The sequence below is a fragment of the Gambusia affinis genome, linkage group LG17 (genome assembly GCF_019740435.1).
Source record: "Gambusia affinis linkage group LG17, SWU_Gaff_1.0, whole genome shotgun sequence".
Classification (NCBI taxonomy): Eukaryota; Metazoa; Chordata; class Actinopteri; order Cyprinodontiformes; family Poeciliidae; genus Gambusia; species Gambusia affinis.
In genome coordinates, this window is record NC_057884.1 from 3,915,246 (window position 1) to 3,941,645 (window position 26,400).

At 40.2% G+C, this 26,400-nt stretch overlaps 1 protein-coding gene across 3 annotated transcripts; it reads right to left on the bottom strand.

Annotated features, from left to right (window-relative positions):
- Positions 1 to 652: 652 nt before the first annotated feature.
- On the bottom strand, positions 653 to 24,240 carry sec31a (SEC31 homolog A, COPII coat complex component). Of its 3 annotated transcripts, none has more exons than XM_044096730.1 (28): positions 24,043 to 24,240; positions 22,536 to 22,615; positions 22,158 to 22,281; positions 21,839 to 22,037; positions 20,783 to 20,878; positions 19,939 to 20,079; positions 19,259 to 19,401; positions 18,486 to 18,585; positions 18,226 to 18,387; positions 17,793 to 17,945; positions 17,475 to 17,699; positions 17,313 to 17,387; positions 17,184 to 17,225; positions 16,044 to 16,328; positions 14,595 to 14,706; positions 13,511 to 13,689; positions 13,289 to 13,415; positions 13,055 to 13,200; positions 11,963 to 12,136; positions 10,648 to 10,872; positions 9,767 to 9,868; positions 9,310 to 9,412; positions 8,484 to 8,831; positions 6,810 to 6,865; positions 3,847 to 4,089; positions 3,072 to 3,191; positions 2,925 to 2,996; positions 653 to 2,117 (listed from the first exon to the last, which is right to left on the bottom strand). In XM_044096730.1, exons 2-28 carry the CDS (start codon positions 22,612 to 22,614, stop codon positions 1,938 to 1,940), a joined length of 4,011 nt encoding a protein of 1,336 aa, XP_043952665.1. In that variant the 5' UTR covers position 22,615; positions 24,043 to 24,240; the 3' UTR covers positions 653 to 1,937. The 3 variants fall into 3 exon arrangements, with proteins under 3 accessions (XP_043952665.1, XP_043952664.1, XP_043952666.1); XM_044096729.1 differs by having other exon boundaries at positions 8,433 to 8,831; XM_044096731.1 differs by lacking the exon at positions 8,484 to 8,831.
- Between the last annotated feature and the right edge of the window lie 2,160 nt (positions 24,241 to 26,400).

A 26,400-nucleotide genomic window follows, 5' to 3' on the forward strand; every position in this document is an offset into this window, starting at 1 on the left:
TTATAGGGTTTATTAGACTCAATAGTAATTTTACTTGTGCTTCTTAATAATTTTGAATAAACCAGAGAGAACAAAGTGGACTATGGCTCCAAATATATCGCTGATTACTGGAACTCCAGACTGCACTTCAAAAACTTGAAATGTGACTTTTCCATTGTTTCTGTTACATATAAGCACAAAATTACTCACATTCCTGCGCAGACATAGATTTAAGGTTATTTATTGTACCGTCACCATGTATTTTATACTGTGATGTAAAATTAATTTAATTAAAATAAATAAATAAAATAATTTAAAAGAAAAATGACACAAGCAATTATATTAAACTAAAATCTGACTAAACATTAAAAACAATAAAAAAAAATTAAACTAAGAAGTTTGCTTCTGCTCTTTATGGAGACAGGCTTCTCACAAAAGATAATAAGAATCAGTCCTAAAATTATTAACTAAAATTGTTTTTTAGTTCATAGGAAAACCTTTTTTCTTTCATGTTCCCACTGGTGTTTTGAAGATTTATTTATTTACTTTTGTCATCACCCTAATTTTTAGCTGAGACTCACTATTCTGGTGGCAACTTCAAAACATTATTATTTCCAGTTGCTCAAACTAAAAAAAAAAAAAAAAGAAAAAAACCAGAAACAAAGACATAAGGTAATTTGTAAATAAATACTATTTATTGAAAATATTGCCTGTAGTCAGTCAGAAACAAAAAGACTTGTTTTCTCCTAGAACAGAAAGTGAGGTCGACCAACCAGGCGGCAGCCCTCATCGTTGCTGGAATGACTTATCAAGTATCAAGTCCATCCAGGTTCCCTCTGAGGTCCGACGAATCAGCACAGAATTTCCTCTCAACGCTTTAAAGACAGCCGAGCCGAGTGTGAGTGAGCGCATGCATACGCTGGAATACGATAAGCTTGTTTCCGTAAAGTTCATTGCACGCTGTTGAGCCTCGTGATTACACTGCTAAAACACATGAAAGTAAGACAGAAATTTAAAACAACCCAAAAAAACGGATCGAATAAAAACAGAGATATTCTCGACAGGAGGGTCTTCTTCACTGCGTTGGACAGCGTGTTGGTCCAACGTGTTGACCACAGCGCCACCAGTGGTGAAAGGAAGCGAGCAGAACATGACATCACGACACAAACATGGATTTTAAAAAAAGTAACTGGCACCAATTACATAATGCCCAGTTTGTTTAAAGTTAGTCAACATGATTTTCTGAAGGTTCACAGCAAATGTTATGGACCTGAAATAAAATTTTTAAAAAAGAATAAATTTGTGGATTGGAAGGCATGGAAGCGTTGATGTAGTGCACAGATTTGAGATTATAAAGACGAACAAGCGAAAAGTTTCCTAAATCTAAAACTTGTCGCATTGTTGAACGCAGTGTGAGCGAAAAGCATGCAGCAGAAATCTGCTGTTAATACGTAATTAATATTAAGCTTTAATTTGTGACATTATAACACTGAGTAGGAACACAGACCTGTCTTTAAACGTCCCGTTTTTTTCACCATCATCAATCCTGACTGTTTTTTTATTTTATTTTACACAGTTTTACCTTAAAAAGAGGTTTTGCATATTAATTGACGCGTCCAATTTAAAGCGGTGGTTCAGAACTCGCCAGCCCATGTAAAGGTTGGTGTGGTATTTTTCTGAATAGCCCTTATTTGACTCAATATTCACTTTCACCACCCAGCGTGACCGACCGCATGGCTTGTTTGAGTTGCGTCGTAAAACAAGAACAACAACAACAACAAAAAAAACAACAAAAAAAATAAACGCGAATGGCACGAAGAAAAGCCGACCGTTACAGTTGAGAAATTTCAGGAGTCGTTCGCGTCGCCGACCGAACGCAGCACCGGGCAGCACCGGGCGGCCGTTTCACCGGATGTGAAACGGGCAGCCGGCGGCGCCGTGGCGACGAACTCGGACCCTCAAACGCCGAGCTTGTTGGCTTGCGTCAGCACCACCTTCAGCACGGGCATGAAGGCGGACGTCTCGCTGAAGTTGCTGCTGCCGACGATGTGGGTGTGGATGTTCAGGCCCTCGGTGTAGGAGCGAGACTCGATGCTCCTCGCTATGCTGTGGAGTCCTCCGATGATGGCAGGAGAGAGCTGAGCGGAGGAGAAACAGCAGCGTCACAAATAAATTCAATCCAAAGCAACCGACTGGCTTCAGAAGTCTACAGAGGGATATTAGGAGCAGGCTAAGAGAAAAGCAAAAAGGTTTTCTCATTTAGAGAATAAAGTCCTAATGTTATGAGAAAATCGTGGAACAAAGTCGTAATACTATGAGAACAGAGTAATAAAATACATGAATGAATTCATAATACTACCATAATAAAGCGGAAGTAGTACAAGAAAGTTGCAAAATACAGGAATTAAATAATGAAAATGAGAAAAAAGTCGTGATAATACAAAAACACTGTCGCAAAATATGAGAACAAAGTCATAATGGGAGAAGAAGATTGTAGTAATACAATAATAAAGTTATATTACTGTAAAAAAGTCATAAAATGGGAGAATAAAATCATAAAATATCAGAAAAAAGTTGTGATAATATAAAAATAAAGTCATGATATGAGAAGAATGTCATAATAATACAATAATAAAGTCATATTAGACCAAAATAATATGACTTTTGGTATGACTTTTATTATACCAAAATAGAAGTATATTTATTTTGGTATAATAAAAATAAATATCTTTTATTCATTTATTTTATAAAAAACAATATGAAGTTGTAAAAAGTTGTACAAAGTTTTCACATAGCAGTTTGGATGAATGCAGGTATTAAAGTGGTCTAGTCAAAGTCAAAGATGTGCACACATTCTCGTCATCCAATCTGACTGTCTTGCGGCCGTTTTGCGAAGAAACAGTTGCACCAGCGTCGCCGTAGCAGCGAGAAACACTCCCACTCACCGTCTGCTCTCTGAGTTTGTCGTAGAGCGCTTCCAGGCGTTTGTTGGCGTCGTCGAGCTTCCTCTTGGTTTGCTGTGAGGAGAGGACGGATAAACACAGTAAAACAGAGACGGAGGACAGGCAAGAGCTCGTCCATGACGCACTCACAGGGTCGGTCGCTACGGCCAAGCACTTCTGGATCAAACCCTCGAACGTCGTCTTCAGCACCAGGTGTTCGTCAGGGATGGGCTTCTTCATGATCTTCTCAGCGGGGATCGACTGCAGAGGCTGACAGGAGCCAACGGCGGCCATGATTAGAGGCGTCGTACATTTGAAAAAAAAAAAAGGAAGGAAGTACATTTTGCGCAGATATTTTTATACTCATCCCAGAAATGTTCTAAAAAAATAATAATAATAATAATAATTTGGAAATATTTGAGGTTCAGGTTGAAAATTTGCCAGAAAAAGACGTCAAAAATTTTGAGATTTATCTCAGAAATTTTCTGGGAAAAAACGAGGACATTTCTGAATTTGAAACGTTCAAATGTGCCAGGGGAAAAAAAAACTCCAGAAGAAATTGTTTTGAAAATTGAAGACTTCTTAAACAAAAAAAAATTGAGATTTATCTCAGAAATTGTCTAGAAAAAACAAGGAAAGTTCTGAATTTGAAACGTGAAAATGTGATAGAAAAAAGACTATGTTCCAGAAAAACAAACCTAGAAAATGTCCAAAAGTCAAAAATTGCACACTTTTGAAACTTAGAAGTTTCCGAGGTTTTTCTAGAAAATTTCTTAGATTAATCTCAAAGTTTCTGAGCTCATTGGTGGAAATGTATTCATTTATCTTTTCCTATCTACAACGGCTCTCATGTCGAGACGACATGGACAGGTCCGGTGGAACTTCCCCCTGAGGTCGTCGTTAGATTGACCCGAGACGTCCGTACCTGGATGGCGTCTCCTGTCGGTGCTCCGGGTGCGCCCTCCATGTTGGGCATTGAGGCGTTCATGCTTTGACTGGGGAGCTGTGTCTGGTGCATGCCTGAGTACGGGACCTGGGGGCCCTGCAGACCCTGCAGCACATCCTGAGGGCCTCCAGACGACATGGGCTGAGCCTGGGGGTCGGCGCCCGGCGGGGCCAGAATGGGAGTCGTGATGGGGGCGGGTGGGGTGTAGTTCTGTGGAACCTGCTGTGGAAAAAAAAATCATAAAAATAAAACTAGAAAATTCCTGAAGAAATTTAACTGGGGCCTGCCAAAGTGTGCCCGTCGGTTTGGACCCAGCGTTCTGATGCTAAGAATTAGCATCGATGCTAAAGAAAGCTGCAATGTAATCAATAGCATGTGGAGAATCACAAGAATGTTAAGTAAGCTGGACATGCAACATTCAGTATGATAAAGCAAGTGTATTAGCTAAAATGAACAAATATGCTAATGTAAGCATAAATACTTTCAGTACCATGTGGGGTATCATTAGAATGTTTACTGTCATTTACTTACTCCATTAAGTATACTAAACATGGCTAATAAGTCTGAAAAATAGAAAATAGCTTATTTAAGCTAAAAGGCTAATGCTAATGAACTGCCTTGCTGCGCAAGGCAGTTCCCTAACCTCGGATAAACAGATAATGCAGAATGATATCACTGCACCGCCTCTGGTGCACTATCAGAAGGGCATTTTGAGGCTTTTATTTTGAAATTTGCAGTAAGCTTCATATTAAATGCCCACACTAATCCAATGTGTAAGAGTGCTTTGGATAAACCAGTCACATAAAGCCAAAAAAACAATTACATGATGTAAAAATTGCCAAAGCTTTTATTTTGAAATTTTTATTTAGCTTCATTTGAAAGGGTCAAAGTCATCCCATGTGTAACAGTCATTGGATTAAATCAGTCATATAACGCTCAAAAAAGCAATGACCTGATGTAAAAATTTTCAAGGGCTTTTATTTTGAAATTTTCAGTAAGCTTCATATTAAATGCCCACACTAATCCAATGTGTAAGAGTGCTTTGGATAAACCAATCACATAAAGCCAAAAAGAGCAATTACATGATGTAAAAATTCCCAAGGCTTTTATTTTGAAATTTTTGTTAAGCTTCATTTGAAAGGGTCAAAGTCATCCCTTTTTTAACAGTCATTGGATTAAATCAGTCATATAACGCTCAAAAAAGCAATGACCTGATGTAAAAATTTTCAAGGGCTTTTATTTTGAAATTTTCAGTAAGCTTCATTTCAAAGGGCCAAACTCATCCCATGTGTAACAGTGACAGGGTTAAATTAGTTATATACAGCCCATAGCAGCAAGTTTTTGTAAAGGCCAGCTCAGTCCTCCTCTGTTTTAACTGAACTAGTAGTTCGAACTACAGTGATGCGTATTTGTAGTCCTCAGCTGCTCTCCCTGCTCTGGGTTCCGTTGCCATGGTAAATAATCCTCTCTGCCAGCTGTGAGTGAGACATCCAGGGGGAGACAATTCTCTGTTTGAGCCAGCCAGTTTGACTAAAAAAAGCATTGCAAAAAACTGTTTCCCGTTAGAACCGTAATACATATTCGAAAACCGTTTGAAGAATATGAGAGGGCTATTTGTCGCCTCACATAGTCCGCCATTCATATCTCTACCTCACTCACAGTATTAACAGCGATGAGATAAAAAAAGTGTGTGCCAAGGTCTGAAATTTTTCAGAAATACATGGAAGTGAATCAGTGAGATCTGTCTGCTACCCTGGCGCATGACTTTGCTCTGAAGCACCTGGAGAGAAAACTGTAAGCGCTAGATAATTTTTGAAAACATTTGACCGGAGCAGGCACGCGTATCAATGTCATGACCAAGTTTCATACCAATCATGCAATATTTGTGAGCGTGAGGCGAGTTAAAAAATGATTTGGGGTCAAAATGTCGCTCTGACTCTCACTCTAGCGAGCGGACCTTCACCTCTGATTTTTCCAAAAATCAAAAACTTTGGGTCGCTTAGAAAGAAGTTGTGGACAAACCATAATACATATTGACGTGCTGTCTTCACTTTAAAAGAGATCACGGACGTATCTACAAAATGAAGTTTGAATGGCGTTTCTACATGAAGTTATGACGACACAGAAAATCCTCAAAAATAGGGTATTTTTAAGATTTAGAGGTTGCTTCGTCCCCTTGACGACGAGATTTCACCTGGTGAGCTCGTTAGTGATTTTGGGGTCGTTTTTTGCTTTTTACGTCGCCATGGTAACTCCAAATCCCACCAGAAGTAATTGCACACCTCCGGGATCGAGCCGCGTTTTGATACCACTTTTTGTGGGTGGGCTCATAAGATGCGAGCCGCATTCCGGGTGACGGAAGAAAAATAAATAATAAAGAGACATTCTATTGGGTGTAGAACAATAGGTGCCTGCCATGCAATGCATGGAGGCAGTGACTGACTTGCTTCGCAAGTCAGTCACTGCTCTCCTTATGCATTGCTATGGGCAGGCCCCAAAAATTACTCTATTTCAGCATCTAAAAACTCCTGGTCTGGTCAAATAAGGAAAAGCCGACTGTTACAGTTGAGAAACCCCAGGAGTCGTAGTTCCTGGAACCTACAAGTAGTTCCAGACTACTTGTAGGTCCATTTGTGGTTTTGTAGCCTTTGTGCTGTTTGAAGATTTAGTGTTTTGTTTGGCCTTTTAAACCGAGTTCTAGACACCAAACAGGTAGGAACTGTGTGTTTTTCTCCAATCTGTCTTGAATCCTAATGAACAGAATTTGTCCAACAACTGGGGGCGAAAGAAAAAAAAAAAAAAACCCTGTCTATTAGTGCATAATTTCTGTTAGCATGCTAGCTACGTGAAACATGCTAATGGTACCTGGATGGAAACATTTATATAATAGTAGTACCCAGTTTTTTTGTGTTTCTTTTTATAAATAATGAATGCAGACTTACATTCTTCTTTGGGGCTCGGGTCAGAGCCGGAGGGTCGTTCCAGCCATTCTGAGGTCCTACACACACACGCACACGCAAACACACACACACACCTCAGCTGTTTGTTTTACCTTTTCAATATTTGCCAACACACAATGTTCCAAATTTGTCCTTTCTGACACCTTTAACAGAGCTAGATAAACTCCGACACAGCTAGAAAACTCTTCATTATTCAACATTACACTGTACATGTATATTTATACACAAACATTTCATATAAAGGCAGTTCTTAATGAAATTCAACATCTTTAAAACTGGTAACCAAGCAGAACAATCGTTTAAATTTCACATAAACATACAGCAGTGTTTTACTAATGAATTAAAGCGAAAGTAAAGTTTGATTTCTTTGCCAGATTGTTTGACAACCAAAACAAATCAAGTGCCGACTCCTTGTTGATGAATCATGCTGAGATTAGAAACCAATGCAGTCTTTATTGCATCATTAATTTGAAGTCATTACCAACAGAAAGCCATGCAGATGAACGCCACACCATTTCTACATTTTCCCAGTAAAGATTTCTGTCTGCCTTTTTTGCTCTCAGCCAATCAGTGAGCGAGCAGCGACCATGAAGGGAGAAACACCCAACCTGCAGCGTGGCTTCATTTTGTAATCAGTTTAATCAACCTAACTAAATCATGTTATGTGCTGAATATTTTAATTTCTGTAGAAATTTTAAAAATCCAACATTATTTCTTCATTTACATCTTCTTTAGTTGAGCATCAGAAAATTTTTAAACTAATCTGTCTTTAGGAGTTTCTACAATCATACACCTCTGCCAACAAGGATAACACATTTTTTTAAGTTCATTATTATGCATTCATATTATTTTAATATTTTTTTATAACAACCATCAACTGTTTTTAATTTTTTTAAAATAATGTTCTTATTTTTCTGACAGTAGTACAATGACAGTAGGGCCAGTCATTGTAACACAATGACGTTAATGTTAGCATTTTAGCTCATTTTTTTACATGTAAGCTAAAGATGACCTGAGTGGGGTAAGTCGCTGTCAGCCAACATGCTACTGAAAGCACAGATGCTATTAATAGCATTCTAGCTAACCTTAGCATCTTAGCTAATTTTACTTTGAACACTCATGCTTGCTCAGTAAATGGCGCAAGTCAATGATAGCCCGGATGCTACTGATAGCATCTTAGCTAACAGTAACATTTGAGCTAATTCTGGACAATCTTATGAGATGCAACAAAAACTATCTGATGTTTTAAGCTGCTTAGGCTTTTAAACTTAAACTTGAGGACTGCAGAACATTCGGGTCAGTTTTTGTTTTTCAGAAATTTTCTAATTCTTACGATTATTATTATCAATAACACTACCTTCTTACATTTTTTTTTACTTTTTTAAAATTTACTTTATCTTTATTACCATTATTATCACTACCTATTTATTTTTTTTAGTATTCTTAAAATATGTAATATGCTTATTTTTACTACCACTATTTCTGACACTACCTTCTACAACTACTATCACAACTAATCTGAGCCTTTCTCGTTCGGCTCCCTGTGAGGGTGAGTGAGCTGGTTAGCAGGACAGACAGAGTGAGGATGGTCAGAGCCATGCAGACCTGTTCTCTTAGAGGCGGGGATCAGCCCGGGGTCGGAGTCTAGCTGTGTACCTGAGACTCCGCTCGGTGGAGGATGGTGAGGAGGCGCCATGTACGACACGGGAGATCCTGGCCCGCCGTGCTGGAAAGACGCGCCGGAGGACGGCGGAGCGGAGAAGGAAGACGAGGCGGGAAAGAAAGGAGGGCGAGAGGGAGGAGAGGAGGACAGGCCGTGGCCGGCAGGAGGCTGTCCCGAATAGAGCGGAGGCGGGACGGGCTGGGTGTACTGAGAGAGGAAGCCGGGGGGGTGAGGAGGGGAGGAGGGCTCAGCAGGAGGAGGAGCGGTAGAAGAGTACTGAAGAGGCTGATAGACAGGAGCCCCCCCAGCTCCAGGCGGGTACTGGTTGATCTGGGGGTGGGCTGGGAGGCACACGGGAAGTTCTGTTAGTGGAGAAACCTGCTGTGGTTCAACAAAACAGCTGCGACATGCAACAGGACGGCTTCACTGCATGCTCTACGTGTAGTTAGCGTTAGCAGAACCAATGAAGGCCATATGAAATTTCTTGCAAGTAAAACTACATGACCAATAAGTTTAATTTGGATTACATCTTTAGGGTTAGGGCAGCTAAAGTTTTAGCTGGCGGTGCCCACCAGATCTGTCAGAATACCCAGTGTCTCTTAGTGTAAGGAGCTACATCAGTTCAAGACCTCAGAAGTGCTGATTTGGTCATATTAAGCCTGGTTAGTGTGTCTGGGCATCACATGGGCTTCGTTTATAAGTTCTGCATAATACATGTCATATATCTGGTTTCTAAAACAATAAGACATGGAAATTCATGTTCACTTTAACGGCTTTATTACACCTGAAAACCAATAACACACTTGAAGTCCCACTTACGCTGGTACTGATGAGAGTACATGTAGCCAGGAGTGGAGGAGGCCGAAGGGGCTGCTGGTGTGCTGCAGGCTGGCAGGCCGTACATCGGGTTCGGAGGCTCCGCCTGAAAGATTTAAGCAATTTCAGGGAAACTAATAGCAAAAGAAAGAGGAGGAGCTAATTATCTACTAAACTGGCTCCCACAAAAATCCATTCAGCTAAAGGTTGCGGTTCGCTATCAAAGGACGGAAAGCATTTACATGTATGAAGAAAAATGCAAGTCATGCAGTGAAATAATCCAAACAAAGACAGTTTGAAGATGCAAACGGTTGACAGGAAGTGGCTACAGAGGAGGGCGTCGCCATAACAAAGCAACACCTTTGAACATGGAGCATGGGTCCAACAAATAAAAGCTGGATTTATTTTTTATTTTTTTTAAACAGGATGCATGTCGATTCAGGGACGGAGGTTTGTGTACCTGCTGGTCTGGGTTGCTGCCTACATGAGGAGGAGGAGGGACATTTGGGAGGGCTGTGGGAGTTTGGTTACTCCAGGAGGTGACGGTGGAGGCAGCCCTCACCTGAAGCAAACAGAGACACAGGGTGATGCCACAGAGGAGGGATGGCCACAGCATGGGACAGAGGGAGAGGAACACCACTATGAAGACGAGTTAAAGGGAAAGCTTCGATTTTAAAAAGAGGGATGTAGTACCGATGAGCAGTCGGAGTGAGCTGGATAATTCTTATTTAAAGTAGCAGTAACGTGTGTTTTTCAGGCTCATGGTGTCATTTTATAGCACAATCATGTAACCTTCAGTCGCTATAAAAATGATATATATGCTAATATGACTTCAAAGAAATTTGGCTTTGTATCTTAACCCCTAGAAATGGGGCCTCTGTCTCTTTAAAAACTCCTGCTCTTTCTGAAACTCCGCCTTCAGGAAGGCATCACAACATGATGACTCTATTAACCCTTTAGCAACATTTTTACCACCATTTCACTGAGCAGTAGCTCGTACAATTAGTTCAGCAGATGCTCAGTTCTACCAGGTGCCTGCTAATTGCTGCTGGCTAGTCTGAAGGAGCAGAGAGGGGGAGTCCAGAGGAAAGGCAACTTGGAGGAAGCTTGGAAACTGCAGGTCTGAGGAGGCGCTAGGTCCACCGCCGAATGGTTGTCATGGAGATTAAACATCATAAAAGAATCAAAGAATCAAATCAATTTTTTGATGTGGGAATAACATCATAACATGATGTAAAGCTAAAAAAAAAAAAAAAAGTAGATTTTACACAATACTGCACCTTTAAACCACGACTTGTGAGAAAACCCTTAACTCTTTGACGGTTCGTTAGGAGAACATACCGGTTGGTAATACTGTGGCTGAGACGGGGTAGAAGCAGGCGTAGGGCCCGGTGCTGGAACTCCTGCAGCACGTTGAGGGCCCAACGCCGGCTGGACCTGGGGGAACGGATGCTGGGGGAGAGCTGGGCGGCCGGGCAGCTGAGATGCAACTCGGTGGGTTTGTGCTGGTGCTGCTTGCTGTCCTAAAGCCCAGATGAGACGGTCCCGAAGCTGCTGCACCGCAACCTGGATGGATGGAGATCGAACTGAGGCCCAACACTCACACGGCCAGGCTTAGGTCCTGCGGCCCCGAACCCTTATGTACACTTCGACTGAGTACACACTTCATAGAGGGGGGTAGGGTGTCATTTTTTTAATTAATTCACCAATTAGTGCATACGAAACAAACATTACAGACTAACAAACAAACTCTAGTGTATTTAGGTTAAACTAAATCAGGGGTCACCAACCTTTTTGAGACTGGGAGCCACTTCACGGCTACAGAGCAACACGAAGGGCTACTTGTTTGATAGAGGCATATATTTTCTTGGCTCAACCTTTATAACAATAATACATATATGTATATATGATTACATGCTGCCTGATCATATTAATGTTAGGGATTACTGACAATAGTTATCAGTAATAATTCACCATGGCAGATATGGTTAATTGCTCTTATGTGATCAGACGTTCTCGGTTCAGAGTTTTAAGTTTGATTCCCTTTTGGAGCTTTTCTGTGTGATTCTAAATTGTCCACAAGTGACAGAGAGTCTGGATCGTTGCAGCTGTACAGCTGGAGGCACTGTGAGATTTTCCTTTAAATAAAAAAAAAGAAAAGTTAGAAAAGACTCAGATGTGCGCGAGATGTTTTGACACACAAGATTTTTTTTCTCTCCACAATTTTGTTAATTGTAAAGAGGGTTCGGTAATAAAAATTTCAAAAATTATTCTTTTCTTTTTTTTTTTACTTCAAGGAAAATCTGAAGGTAGGCAGAATTGGTGCAGCCCTACAGCTGCAGCTGCCCTCCGATAAAATCTTGCAGGCGTCTGCGGAGTTCTGAACTTTAACCATAGAAAAGTGTTTTATGCATGAAGCAATTTATTTTAAACATTTTTTGTAATTTACATTTAAACAAAAATCTAAATATAAACAAATGTTATTAATTCAATGTAAAAACATTAAATTAAAAATTTTTTGGCAGTGCTCCCTAATGACGATGACTATTTTTAGAACTTGCTCCGCAGGCGACTGACAAGGTCCCCTCGGGCGACCGGGGACCCACGTTGGTGACCCCTGACCTAAATGAACCATGCTAACAGCTGTGCTGCAGACCTGCTCGGTGTTGTCGGGCAGGTATGTGATGGCCGTGGACAGACCGCCCTGAGAGGCCAGCAGGCTGGCGTACTGGCTCATCTTCTCGGCCAGCAGGATGCCGATCGCTGCAGGTCCGGAGCGCTGGGTCAGCTCCACCGCCCGACGCAGCACCACCACCTTCTCCACCAGGTCCTGAGGCAAACGAAGGTGGAAAAGGGTGGAATAATCAGAATAAAACACGCTCAGGATCCATCGATATTTTGGTTTTTGTGTTTTTCTAGACACGACTATCACCATCTATAGTCTTCTAGACACAAAAACCATAGATTATGTCATCAAGATTTAAAATGTTTTTATTATCTTCATGTTTTACACAGGCATGCCAGTGATTTGTTAAGGCATATCGAAACTGAAGGATGTCTCGTGTCACTGAGATTTTTGGAGTCTAAACAAACTAAAAACCTCATACTTTGTATGAAATAAATTTTTTTAGATTTCAATTGAATTAAAAATGTGTAACACCAAAAAGCTCAACAGCGCCCCCCAAAATTCAGTCAGGCCAATTAGTGTATAACAGACATTGGAAATACTGTAAGTAACAGACAAAAAACACAAAACTCTCTTCAAGTCAGCGACCAAAACCAACAGGAAGTTTATCGTTTATCATTTATTATGAAAAACTCAAGAATTTTGATTTATTGACTGCCTTGACAAATTTCTGTTGATGTCAAATTTAAAAAATAAAAAAACCTTTATCCACTTTTTGTTCCATGAAAGTATCAATAAATATCAGTACACTCAAATATGATTAAATACAATTACTGCCTGCAGTCTAGTGATATAACTCAGTTTTTTACTCAAGTGGAATCCTGAAGAAGCATATCTAAGAACAATAATGGTGTTTGTGGTGCTAGAATTGCTGTGTAGTCACTGTACTGCAAAAGTATTTATTGCCTAAAGAATAAGTAATTTTCTTTTACCAACAATAGTACCTCAAAATATTGCAATAAAATTCTAAGTCCATATCGCCCACCCCTACAGGGAGTCGGCCATTTTGAAGCCTCCTCATTCAGATTGCAGCGTTTGTGTGTTAAGAAGAAATCCACAAACCTGCAGGGAAAGAGGGCAGTGTCCGTCCTGAGCTCTGCTCCAGCAGGACACCAGCTTCTCCACGTTGCCCGCGCAGATGTAGCACAGACAGGCCTGAGACTGGAGCTGCGGGTCTTCTGCTGCCTCCAGTCTGCTGCCAAGAAGGTCTGACAAACGGAGGCGTAAAAGGAGGTAAAGGTAAAGGTGGTAAAAGTGGGATAAGTTCATAACAAGAACAGGGGTGTGTCGCCTCACCGCAGAGGGAAGAGAACTCCTCGGGCTGAGCGTAGGTCATGACGGCAGCCATAGCCTCCCTCCAGTTCTGCAGATCGCACGTCTTCAGGATGTCGTGCCAGTCTTTCATGACCACGGCGCTGATCAGCTGCGGGACAGACGCACAGTTCCATCATAAATAATAGACTCTCTTTAATAAGCAAACTCTCACAGCGGCGTTTTTGTTCCCCCTCCAGGAGTCACCTTGGTGATCTTGCTGTTTGCTTTGGCGAAATACTTCCTCTGGGTTTTTTCCAAGAGGTCGGCTCCTCCGGCGATAGCCAGGATGATGCTGTCTGCCATTCGGTTGTCGTGGAGACAGAGCTTCACGGCGCCCTGAAAGTCTCCAGTCAGCAGGGCCTGAGTGATCAGCCCATCCACATCTAGTGGAAAGAAAGAAAAACAGTGACATTTTTATATTAATAGTAAGATTTTTAAAAATAATATGCTATAGAAAATTTACATGGTGTGATCAAACTTTAAAAATGAACCAAACATTATTTCCCCAACAATTAAAGCGAAATTCGTACCAATAAAATAAAGAGAGTTTAATTTGAGGTACTGTTAAATACTTTGTTGGTTTAGCACATTAGCATTAGCTTCCGCTAAATACTATGTTGGTTTAGTGCATTAGCTACCGCTAAATACTATGTTGGTTTAGCACATTAGCATTAGCTACTGCTAAATACTATGTTGGTTTAGCACATTAGCATTAGCTACTGCTAAATACTATGAAGGTTTAGCAGATTGGCATTAGCTACTGCTAAATACTATGTTGGTTTAGAACATTAGCATTAGCTACCGCTAAATACTTTGTTGGTTTAGCACATTAGCATCAGCTACCGCTAAATACTTTGTTGGTTTAGCACATTAGCATCAGCTACCGCTAAATACTATGTTGGTTTAGCACATTAGCATTAGCTACCGCTAAATACTATGTTGGTTTAGCACATTAGCATTAGCTACCGCTAAATACTTTGTTGGTTTAGCACATTAGCATTAGCTACCGCTAAATACTTTGTTGGTTTAGCACATTAGCATCAGCTACCACTAAATACTATGTTGGTTTAGCACATTAGCATTAGCTACCGCTCAATACTATGTACATTAGCATTATTGTGGTACCCACCACTGACAAAGCTGTCAGAATACCTAGTGCTTCTCGGCGTATTGTGTAAGGAGCCACATCGGTTCAAAACCATACCTTAATATATTGTCATGAAAAAAAAGAGCTTTATTTGACTAAATAAAAAACAAAACTCTCTCTCTCTCTTTCTCTCTCTCTTACCTTGACTGACACTGAATTGGACTCCTCCAGCAGGAGTGGGAACCGGAGGGGGGATCTCTGCTGGCGTCGCAACAGGACTGCTCTCCTCCACTTCCACCTGGGCCGTCAGGTCCTGAAGCATAAAACGAAATGTTTTCTACACAAAACTAAAACCTGCAGAATAACTTCAAATCATAAAAAAAAGAGAAAGAGGACAGGAAAGGGAGTACAGAAAAGGCTCAATTTTGTGGTCCAACACATTTTAATCCAGAGCCATACTACCAGAGAGGCTAAGAGATGCACTTTTCACAACGTGAATGAAAAATAATTTACGTCAGGACCAAACAGGGAGTTTTAGTTATTGGTAAAGACAATTAAGAGGAGTCTAACGTCACAACTTCCACAAATAGCAAATCAAAGTTCTCAGGTGTGTCACGATTCAAATTCAAGTTTCACAAACCATTTGGAAAACATAAAGAACGCAGTTAATGACCAATGCCCAGGGTTGACCACTCATCTTTCACTTCATAGAAGAGACCTCCATGTCCTAAATTTATCTTCCTTCTCATAATTCTTAAAAAACAAAACAAACAAAAAGCTACAGCATCACAACACAGATGTCTTGTATTTCAGAATTTTGTATTTTTATAGCCATATTCTTGTTTCCTTACGTCCCATCAGTTTGTCTTTCTCTATTACCATCTGACTGTTTCCTTTTTGTGATTATCTTATTTATAATGTGTTTTATGTAAGTCCATAAGTCCTTTATAAACCTCTGCAACGCATTTTGCATCACGATTTTTTACATGTTTTTTCATATATTTTTCCAGAATGGTTCTGCAACAAATTTGATTGGAAATAACAGGCGTTAGGAATCACAAAACGTAAACAGAGATTATCTTCTGTGATATTTTCAGAATTCAGAAAGTCTAACATGGCGTCACGTTGGATATGCACTGCATAAAAAAAGCCCCAGGTTTCACCATTTTCAATGGAAACCCTGCTTTGTTTGCCTAAAAAGCCCAACACACTTACATCTATGATCCTTTTTTTTTTTTTTTTTTTTTTTGAGACTTACTTACAAGCCAAGAAAATATTGGGAAGTTCTTGTAACTTAAAAAAAAAAAATGCAACCGAGTTCAACTGAATTTTTTTTTCCCGCTGCCGTTTCAACGGGAGTTATTCAACATGAACGCTGCAGCACCTTCACTTGAATGAACCCACATTAATCTGAGTGGCAGATATTCTCATTGATTAATCTCCTCTCAGTGGCTCCTAATAGAGAATCACCAGCGGTATGCAGCGACCCGAACAACTGGCACCGAGGACGGGCAGCAAGACTAAACCTGCACAAACTTTTGCCAAACAGTGGAGACAATAAACTTTCTCTTCCAGAGCAATTGCATTACAATCCCCTGCATGTGCAGTGATATTAAATGCAGCTTAAGAATAGTTCTCATCAAACTGTACCTCATTCAGAGGAATCTCCTCTTCTTCCTCCTGTTTCTCCTCCTCCTCCTCCTCCTCCTCCTCCTCCTCCTCCACCATGTTGGTGTCGAGTTCGCTGTCAGGACCACCTTCCGGTTCTGCCGGCTCCTCGCCGTCCGGATCTGGAGTGGAGTTCAGCTGGAGCGCGGCTGCAGGCTGGAGGTTTGAGGCAGCGATCAGGTCGAACGCTGCCTCTGGAGTGTCAGCAGGGGGCGCCAGGCTGAGGTCTGCTGGAGGCAGCGGAGAAGCGCGGGCGGACAAGTCCGGCTGCAGAGCAAAAAGACAAGTTCAGGACTGAGTTGAGACAAGATGGAGGATCTGAGAAAAAAAAATACAAAGAAAGAGAAAAAGAAACAGACAACCCAATGTCTCATTTCATTGTGTGGAAACATTTCTGGGTTTCATGTTGTTACAAGGAGTTGATGTACGGAATGATGGATGAAAGGATGGACAGACATAAAAATGGTGGACAGATGGCTGGATGGATGAAGGCCCAAAAATGGTGGATGGATCCAACTATTTACAAATAGATGAAATGAAGCGTCTAAACAAAACTCCCCATATTTATTCCTCACCAGAATTTTCTTGCTACATGAAAGTGACCTTAAAAACATTTCATGGCTGCTTCAAAATTAAATGTTGATTTGCATGCAAATTATTTGGCACAAACATGATTTTAATTCGCTTTCCGACTGGGAAGTTAGTTAAATAGGATTTTATTTCAGTTCATACGGGTTGAACTTCTCCTTTGCTCTTTTTTTCCTGAAGCTACAAAAACAGGAGAGGAAATCTTGCAACACTTCCTTATTGCACAACATGACAAACCCACAGCCACAAGCTGATACACAACTACTATCATAATAATAATTATAATAATAACAGTCATTATTTTTGGCAGAAAATAAATGTTAATAAAACAATTAAATTTGTGCATTTCTTACTAGCTTAGCACCAATCTGCTAAATTGGTGTTGTGGCCATAAGATGCAGCATTAGTCTAACTCCATGCTACTGTGAGAAAAAGCTGAGTAATGAGCACAATTTTTTTTTTTTTCTGGACGCTTCTTCCAAAAATCCTTAAAAAAATTCCCTTAAAACACACAAATCAAGCGTTTCAGCTTACCTGAGGGATGTTAGCAGGTTTCTCCTCTAAAGCTGCTGAAATCTGAAAACATCACAAACACATTTATCACAAGACATCAAGATGGAAAGAAAAGTTTGAGCTAAAGCCAGACTATGTGAAAGCAGTCACCTTGGAGGCGACCTCCTCTTTATTGTAGCCCAGGAGCTCCAGGTACTTGCTGCGAACATTGCTTTCAAAATTCACCTAGCAACCAAAAATCACTTTTAAAAAAAACAAAAAACACGTGTGTTTTACTGGAAACTCTTCTTTGAAACAGATCGACGGTCCTACCTTCAGGAAGGACCAAATTGTTCTCTCAAACTCGTTCGCAGCCGCGCTGATCTTCTCCTGGCAGAAATCCACGAAGCCGCCCGAGCTCAGCGTGGCCTGCAGCCGGTCGGAGCGCTCCAAAAAGGCCGTTTCCGTGACGACCTGACTGACGTGAACGACGTGGGACGTGGGCTGCTGAGGCTGCGGAGGCTTCGCGTTCTCCAACGATACCAGCTTCCCTCCGAACTACGAGAAAAAAACAAAACAAAAAACAGAGTGTAAACGACGGCGGTTTCCACAAAAAAAAACAAAAAACGGAGCAAAGCTTCGCCGACTCACGGCAAAGGAGGCTCCCACTGGTCTGCGGATCCACTTGGGGGGCTTCTTCAGGGGGTTGACGGTAGCCGGAGCGGCGGGGGTCTGCGGCAGCTGCAGCGGAGGCAGCGGCTGCCCCGTCCCAAACGGGTCCAGGTTCCCAAAGGAGTTGCTGATCTGAAACGGAGCAAAGTAAGACAATGAAAATCTCACTAAATCTCACAACACAAAGCAGAAATGATAACAGACGCAGAAGAAGTCACAGTTAGAGGCTCAACATTTTACTGTGATTTTATGTGTCAATTTTATAGAGACACATAGCTGAAATGTGTGGCATGCACACATGTACATGCATGCATGTGTAACCAAATGAAAATGATTGCGTTTCTCTTCATATATCACGCGGTTCATTGACTCATTGTTTAAATTGCGATGGGCTTAATAGTGGAGCCCTCACCTGATCGGCGTGCCTCTGGCTCTGCGCCTGGCTGCTGCCTCCCATGATGGAGTAGATGTCGATGTGGCCGTCGAAGGCCGCGGCCGACAGCACCGCGGGGTTCCTGGGGCACCACTGGATGTCGAAGCACCACTGACTGCTGGTGGGCAGCTCGTACAGGACCTGGAGGTTTGGGCCAATTGTTCCCTCGTGAACCAAATGCTGAGAAGGTGAAGAACATTCAGACGAACCGGCGTGACAGAGAGTGGGGGAAGCGTTACCTCTCCTGTGTTGGGGTTCCAGCACAGGATGCGGCTGTCTTTCCCGCAGCTCAGGAGCAGCTCCGGATCGGCCAAGCTCCAGGCGATAGCCAAGACCCCTCTGCACAAAATGGAGCAGCACCATTAGACCAACTGGGTCGGGAGTACACTCTAACAGACTGAAAGGTTTTCACAGCCACTCGGCTCCTTCAGACTAGCCAGGAGCAATTAGCAAACACCTGGTGAAACTGCTGAGCTCATTATAGGAGCCACTTCAGAGTAACGCTGGGAAAGACGTCGTTAAAGAGTTAATGGAGCCATGCTGCGATGACTTCCTGAAGGCGGAGTTTCAGAAAGAGCAGGAGCTTCTTAAAGAGACAGAGGCCAATTTCAAAGCACTAAATTTCAAAGTTAAATTTTTTTTAAGTCATAGTCGATAAAAATAGTATTTTTATAACAACTCGAGGTAACGTAGTTACTTCACTGTGCTATAAAATGCCTGGAAAATACATAATACTGCCCCTTTAACCATAGCAGGTGATATGTTTCTGTGTAATGAGGCAGGGTGTGGCCTAAGGAGGTTAACACCCTACATCAGGGTGAGCATAATTATTATTTTTTCTTTAGAGCCAAACAGGAGATTTAACCAACTCTGAAACACCAAAAATGACCAAAAAGTCTCTAATATTGACATGCAGCACTCATCGATTTTGTTTACCTTTACATTATAAAAGCCTAAAGATAAAGACTCGTGAATAAAGCCTGCCAGAGGAAGGGTACAGAAGTTTTTTTACCGCGTGTGGTGCTCTAAAATCTTGAGAGGAGAGGAAGCGAAACGCAAGTCCCACATCTGGATGACCGGGAGCCGGTCGTCTTCTGAGGCCAAGACCAGCTGAGTGGCTACTTCAGGGTTCCAGGCCAGCCCAGAGCAATGCATCTGGAGGCAGACACATGGGAGCAGAGCAGCAGGGTGAGACACGCTCCACAGGGCTCAAACTATCGCTTATTTTAGTAATCGATTATTCTCACGATTAAGCAATTAATCCTATAAAAAATGAAAAATTCTACAGATTTTTTATTTAACCGCCTAAGCCTTTTTACACATTAGAACTGCAGTTTGCACTGAAATTTGTTTATTACAGTGCAAATAAACAAATTATTCAATTCCTTTTTAAATAAGAATTTATTGCCTAAAATGCAATAGCATACAGTTCTAAATTTAAAACTGAAACTAGAGCACTTGAGGAGATTTGGCTAAAACTCACTTACACACAAAGGTGTTTTTTTTATTGATTTTAAATGCAATATATTTTGTGCAGTTTTGGCTCCGGATGTGTTGGTTTTATGTAAATAAATGGCCTTTGCTGGGTCTCTGTTAATCGATGACCAAATTAGTTGTCCATCATTTCAATAATCGATTAATCGTTTCAGCCCCACTCTGTGATGTTCTGCACGCGGCCGGTGGAGGACCTACTCTGTTGCTGTGGTCGCTGACTTTGATAATCAGGTCGTTCTTCCGCAGGTCCCACACCGAGGCCCTGCTGCTCGGGCAAGCCGAGGCCAGGATGTGCTGGACCTGTTTGTTCCACGCCACGCAGCTGATGTCCTCCTGCGGCTTTAAGAGAGAGAGAGAGAGAAAAACAAACAAACAAAAAAAACCGATATATTTAAATTTGATGGAATGAGTGTCAGCAGACTCAACATAGATAATATGGAGAGTGACGTATGCCAAATTACAAAAAATAAAATGACTTTTGAAATGTGTAAATTTTTTTTTTGCAGTGTAAATAAATGCAGAAATGATTTAATAACTATAGAATTCATTTTAAAGACTAGATGTTATTGTTTCATGGTTTAATCAATTATTCCATGTTCCTATGCTGAAGTGTATCATGAATTAATTTAAACTGTCAACTTTACCCATCCACCTCAATTGGCTGGATGATGAAAAATCCTGGTGTCTGATTGGCTGATTCAAACATGAGATTAATTCACGATGTGCTTCAGCACAGAAACATAAAATAACTTATATCTAGTTTTTAAAATGAATATGTTTATTGAGGAACAAATAAACAAATTTACATTTAATAAGTTATTTCTTTTTTTCATTTCCAGTTTTATCAAGTTAATGACAATTTAATTAAGTTATTTATTTATTCTAATTTGGCGCTTTTCACGTTCCACAATAATGTTGGAAGGTAATCACTGTTGCAAGGTTAAGCCTGGCATTTTTTCAACTTGTGTTAAAGGAATTTTTAACTTTTAGCTAAGTTAGGAATTACTAAAAGCTAAAAATGCTGTCAGCAGTGTAAACGTACCTGTGCTTTAGGTCCTGGTGTCATTGGAGAGCCGAAATTATTCATGTCCCAGATGTAAATTTCTGATTCATTCCCACCAGATGCAACCAAGTTTGACTGGGGAAAAAAAAAAGCAAAAATAGTCAGAATAAAAATCACCTTGAAAAATATTCAAAGTTTCCCAATGGGTTTCCTAGTTGGATGCTGCTTTGTCACATAAAAATGTGACCTGAAACCCATTGAGATTTTTATGTGACACAAAGCAGCATCCAACTGGGAAAGTGGTTTTCAAACATAGCACATAACTAAAACTAAAAAATGTGGCGTGCATTTTATTATTTTGAGACCATTATCAAGTAAAGCATTGATATGGATTGAATAATGCAATCGATATCAGTGGAGCAAGTTTGCTCTCTCAAAGTCTAGTAAACTTTAATGTTGTTCAGAACACTCCACGCTGAAAATGGAAGATGTTTTAAAATATCCAAATTGAGACATGACAGCCAAAAACAATAAATATAAAGAAAAAAAATTTAATAAAATATATTATGAATGATTAATCATCAAAATGGAAAGTAATGAGCTTATTATAATTCATCATGTGATTAATTGATCAACAGGTTATTGCGACAGTTTTAGCAAGTTCTCACTTAAAATGTCAAAAAATAACAATAATAATAATAATAATAATAATAATAATAATAATAAGGCTCATGTCTCTCATTACTACTACTTTGCAATTCAAAAAATACTTTGTTGATCCCACAAGGAAATGAAATGTTGTCGCTCATATTAATTCAAAATTCTATAAAGATTTATTGTAGCTGGTGGCGGCTGTGGGAAGGAAAGATCTCCGGTAGCAGTCTATGTTACAGCGAACTTGAAGAAGCCTCTGACTAAAGACACTGGTTTTCCAAGACAGACTCTCTCCTAAAGAGAATGACCTGGGTTGTCTAATAGTTTTATATTAAAAAATGTAATGTGAAAAAGATTAAAAAGCATAAATATATTTTTTATTGGAGCTAAAAGGCAAATAATCTAGAAAAAAACTATTCTCGGGGCCGGACGGTTACATACTTGGAAATGGTTGACGTCGAGGGCCCTAACTGGCCCCGTGTGCTTGACGCTCTCGGCTATGATGACGTCGCTCTCTCCGGCCATGATCTTGGCGGCGTCGTACAGGATGACGTTGCCGTTCTCCCCGCCGGCAATCAGCACGCCGGACGGGTGGCCCTGGGCGTCCATGCCGTAGGGGCCCCACACCAGTTTATGATATCTGTGGGAAGCAAAAAAAAAAAAAAAAACTAAACGTGTGAGAGGAGAAAGGGCAAAACACACACACACAAAAACAGGAGAATTCAGCTAACAGTGGCGGTGCAGAGAAACTCTTCTCCACCTGTGAGCGGAGGAGAGGCTGCCGCACGACTTCATGTCCAGAGACGGGTCAGCCAGGTCCAATTCGAAGAGCTCCAGGGAGGCATTGGTGCTGAAGGAGGCGTCCAGCTGCTGTGCGGACGTTCCTGCAACGAACAGAACCGGAAAAATACACCATTTAAGTAGACGGGTCTTCCTTTCCTTATAGCTCTAAAACCACAGAAGCAAGTCATTTACACAAACCATGGCAACCGAGACTCCAAGACTCATTTATATTCAAGAACAACTTCAACTTGCTAGCTTGCTTGAGAACCTAGCTAGTTTCCTTTTGATACCTTTTGGTGTCAAAAGGTAAAAATAATAAAGTTAAATCCCTTTATTTTTATTATTAGGCTCAAACCTGTTGCTAGGTAGATCGGGTGGTGTTGAGCAGGACTCCAGCTCTGGATGGCTGTACGGTTGATCTCTTTAAGTTTCATCCTGGACGAAAAAGCAAAACAAAAATACAGTTAGAACGTGACAGATTAAAATTATGACAGAACTGGTGAAAGTTGTGCTTTGTTTGTTGGGGGCGGGGGAGCCATCATAAAGCTATTCTTCCAACATTGTTTTTAGAAAAAAAATGACTTTTTGGACACTACATTTATTCTTACTGGAGTAAAACTTTCTGTACACTCTACCCTCTGTTAGTAGCTTCATTACATGGAGCCAAAAAAATGCATCAGATACACACACACACACACCTGCTGTTTAAGCTAAAGTGAGAGGACCTACGGTATTGTTTATACACAAGTTTTATTATTGCTTTTCTTATTTTCTTTAAAAAAAAAAAAGAAAAAGAAAAAAAAGCATTATTTTCAAATCATATTATGTATTGGTATGTCTTTTTTTAATTTTAGCCTTTAAAATATTTTTGTCATTTTAACATATTAAATACAATGTTAATACTTCAGTAGATTTTTGTATAATATACCTTTTTTTCTTTACCCTTACTTGAGTCATTTCTCAGGTTGATGCTTATTAATTTTACTTAGTGCAACTCCTACTTGAGTGCAAATTTTTGGCTACTCTACCGCTTCTTCATTTAATCGCAACATACTTTGTTTTCATAAAAATCTGTGTAAAGTCTACAGAGCATTTTAACATAACTGCTGTAGATTAACGGACTGTAACAGTGCTGTTCAAAGTTAATCATTCTACAAGCAGAACAGATGCAGCAGGCTGAACATGGGACCATTTTTAGCTCTTCCCAATCCCGATGAAGTACACGGACGTAACAAAAAGAGAATGACAGTGTGAATATTTTCAGAAACAATAATAAACACTGAAAAGTTGTAAATGGAACAGTTTTAATGGTTCATGCTGCACAGAATTGTTTATATTGATATGCTTCACTGACCTCCAGAATCTGATCAGGTTCCCCTGTACTTAAAGAGAGATTAACCTGGCACGGCTTCAATGACACTTCAGAAATATAAGGTATGTTTTTTACAGTTGAGTCTGATTCTGCGACAGCTTAGTTACAGAATAACAGAGCCAGGCCTCGTTTTCACATGGCTTCTGTGGTTCATGTTAAGTGACAGGAGGGTACTTTCACAGAAAAGCGGATTTCTCTCAAGAAATTAAAAATCTGGCTTGATTTCACAAGGAAAAACACCCGAGCTAGCAGAAAGCTAAAGCTGATGCAGGATAACAAAAAGCTTAAAAGACTGGGAACATTACTGCTGAAACACAATCCATATGTTACTGTCAACTCCACAAGCTATCTGGGAGAGTGTTACCTGTTCTGGTAAAGGACATGGGTTTTTTTTTTTTTTCCAGTTAGTACCGTACTAGCTACATATGAAAGACAGTAACAGACCTACACACACACACACAGATCTTATTACTTCTCTAAAGCGGCTTACCTTCTCTTCTGAACCGTTCCTCACATGAACGCAACAACAGAACAAACAGACACAAGCTCCGGCCTGAAGAAGTTCCCGTTTCGATTCTGCTCCGATGAATAACGGGTGTGTAGGCAGATGAACGGGCTACCGGGTCCCGGCTGCGGACTCTCAGGACAGATTTCCACGTCCCCACTGGTCTCCATCAACGTGGCACTAAGCAACAACCTCCTCCCACGAAGAAGAACATCAGCTTCCGGGTAGACGAACCGCATCGTCTTTTCCCTTGCTAGCAAGCTAAGAAGCTAGGATAACTCATGCTCATTGTATTAGAAGAGCAGCTGCTTTTGATAAAAAATACATCTTATTAAAGAATTTTATTTTAATTTTCCATATATTTCTAGTATTTAATGAATAAATGTAAACACCCACACAGTTGTGGAAATAGAAATATGTTTAAAAACAATTGTATTAAAAACTAGCAATACTACCGTATAAACTATCCAAAAATGACTAATATAAAACAACACACGAAGATGGACGTTTCAGTGCTTCCAGACGTCTTATATTTAATGAATTGAGCATATACATTTATACATTGAAATTTAAAGAGACATATTACTTGCGACATACGCATCTTGTAGTTTTCTTAGAAGCCAGGGTTTTTTGTTTTTTTTTAAGTAACCCTACACATTTCGTTTGATCTGAGCATCCTAATTTTAACACAGTATTATTTTGTTTCTAATATTTGGGTTTTTCATTTTCTAACAATATTTTACTCACTTTTGTTTAAATGTCATAAAACTTTTAAAGAAACTGCTCAAACTAAATAAAGTACTTTACTTCTATTTTTGTAACTACACACAATTAACTTTACTTGTAATCTTGTATGAGTCAAGATTTGTCAGAATTTAACTAGTGTATCAACATTAAGACAATCGTATTTCCTCAGTCCTTCACACAATCACCTGACCTCACATGCATAAGCTTCATTAAAAGCCAACATTTTGGGTGAAATAAAAAAAACTGTATCCAGTTCTGTTGAAACCAACACAATCATCCAACTACTTAATATTTGATTATTCTAAAAAGGAAGAATTGTTATCTTAAGACATTTTCATATTACATATTCTTTCAATTTAATACAAATATATTACATGACATAAAAGGTTTCTGTAACTATTCCATGTGTACTTGTGGCTTATTAGCTTTTAACAGACACCCTTTGCAAACGTTTTGGGGGAAAGAAAAACTCTCACTCCATGTCTACTTCAAAATGTATTTACTAAATTAAGAAGAAAAACAAAATACAACTGGTCAATCTTTGTAAGGCGTAGTTGTGTCAATACCATCCAAATGAGGAGTGACTCATCTGCAACTCTGTATTCTGCAAACCAGGCCAACTCTGAAAGAGCAACAATGAGAAAATGTTAACTCATGCAGAAATGGCAAAAACTCAACATGACCTTAATTAAAACACCCTCATTTTGGTCGTTATCCATAATCTCTCCCATACATACATATGTATGGGTCAGATGGGTAGTGATTGATATAATCATTGGGACAGCAATGCACATGGCAGGAACATAACCGGATTACAATACGTACCTCTAAGAACAAAAATCAGCTCCACTTGATTAACATATCCTGGAAAACAAAATTAGGTCAGACGTTTTAACAAGCAATGTTTTAATTAATTCAATTTTGTTACTACAGCTACACTTTAATTTCTACTGATCTCTGAATAAACTAAAGCGAATTGTGAGTTATAGCACGTGGCTTCTCCATCGCCACGAGAGAGCGTCGTGTGAAAAGTCAAACAACACAATTGGACAAATTAATGTTAATTTTGAATTCAAAATCAATTATGGAGTAAAAGATACATTTTTATACTGCAGAATCTATTTTAGCCAACTCGCCTCTTGAAATAGCGTGAAAACCGAGGAATACGTCGAGTCTCGTTCACAAACTTGCTTAAAATGCACATAATAAGCGAAAAAAAATACAACTAAAAGTTTTTGTACCCAGATAGAAAGAAAAACTTTTGAACTCCTCCAAACACTGCAGCTGCACGTTGGCCTCAACTTTTCCGCCTTCCTCTTCTTCTGCTGTCGATTAATGGTTGTTAGCAGCGAACCAACCAAAAAGGTGTCGCCACCCACTGTAACTCTGAATTACTCACTTTTTGCCGCTACGGCCTCCTAGCGGTTGGAATGTGCCGAGACGTATTATACATATCTTCCGTTTCTTTTTCACTGTAGCAAAGTATTTTCATGAGTTATGATAATGATCGTAAAAAGGCTCATTTTGAGCTGCACGGTGACGTAGTTGGTCGTACTGTTGTTCAGCTGGCACTATTGGAAGAACACTGCCATCAAG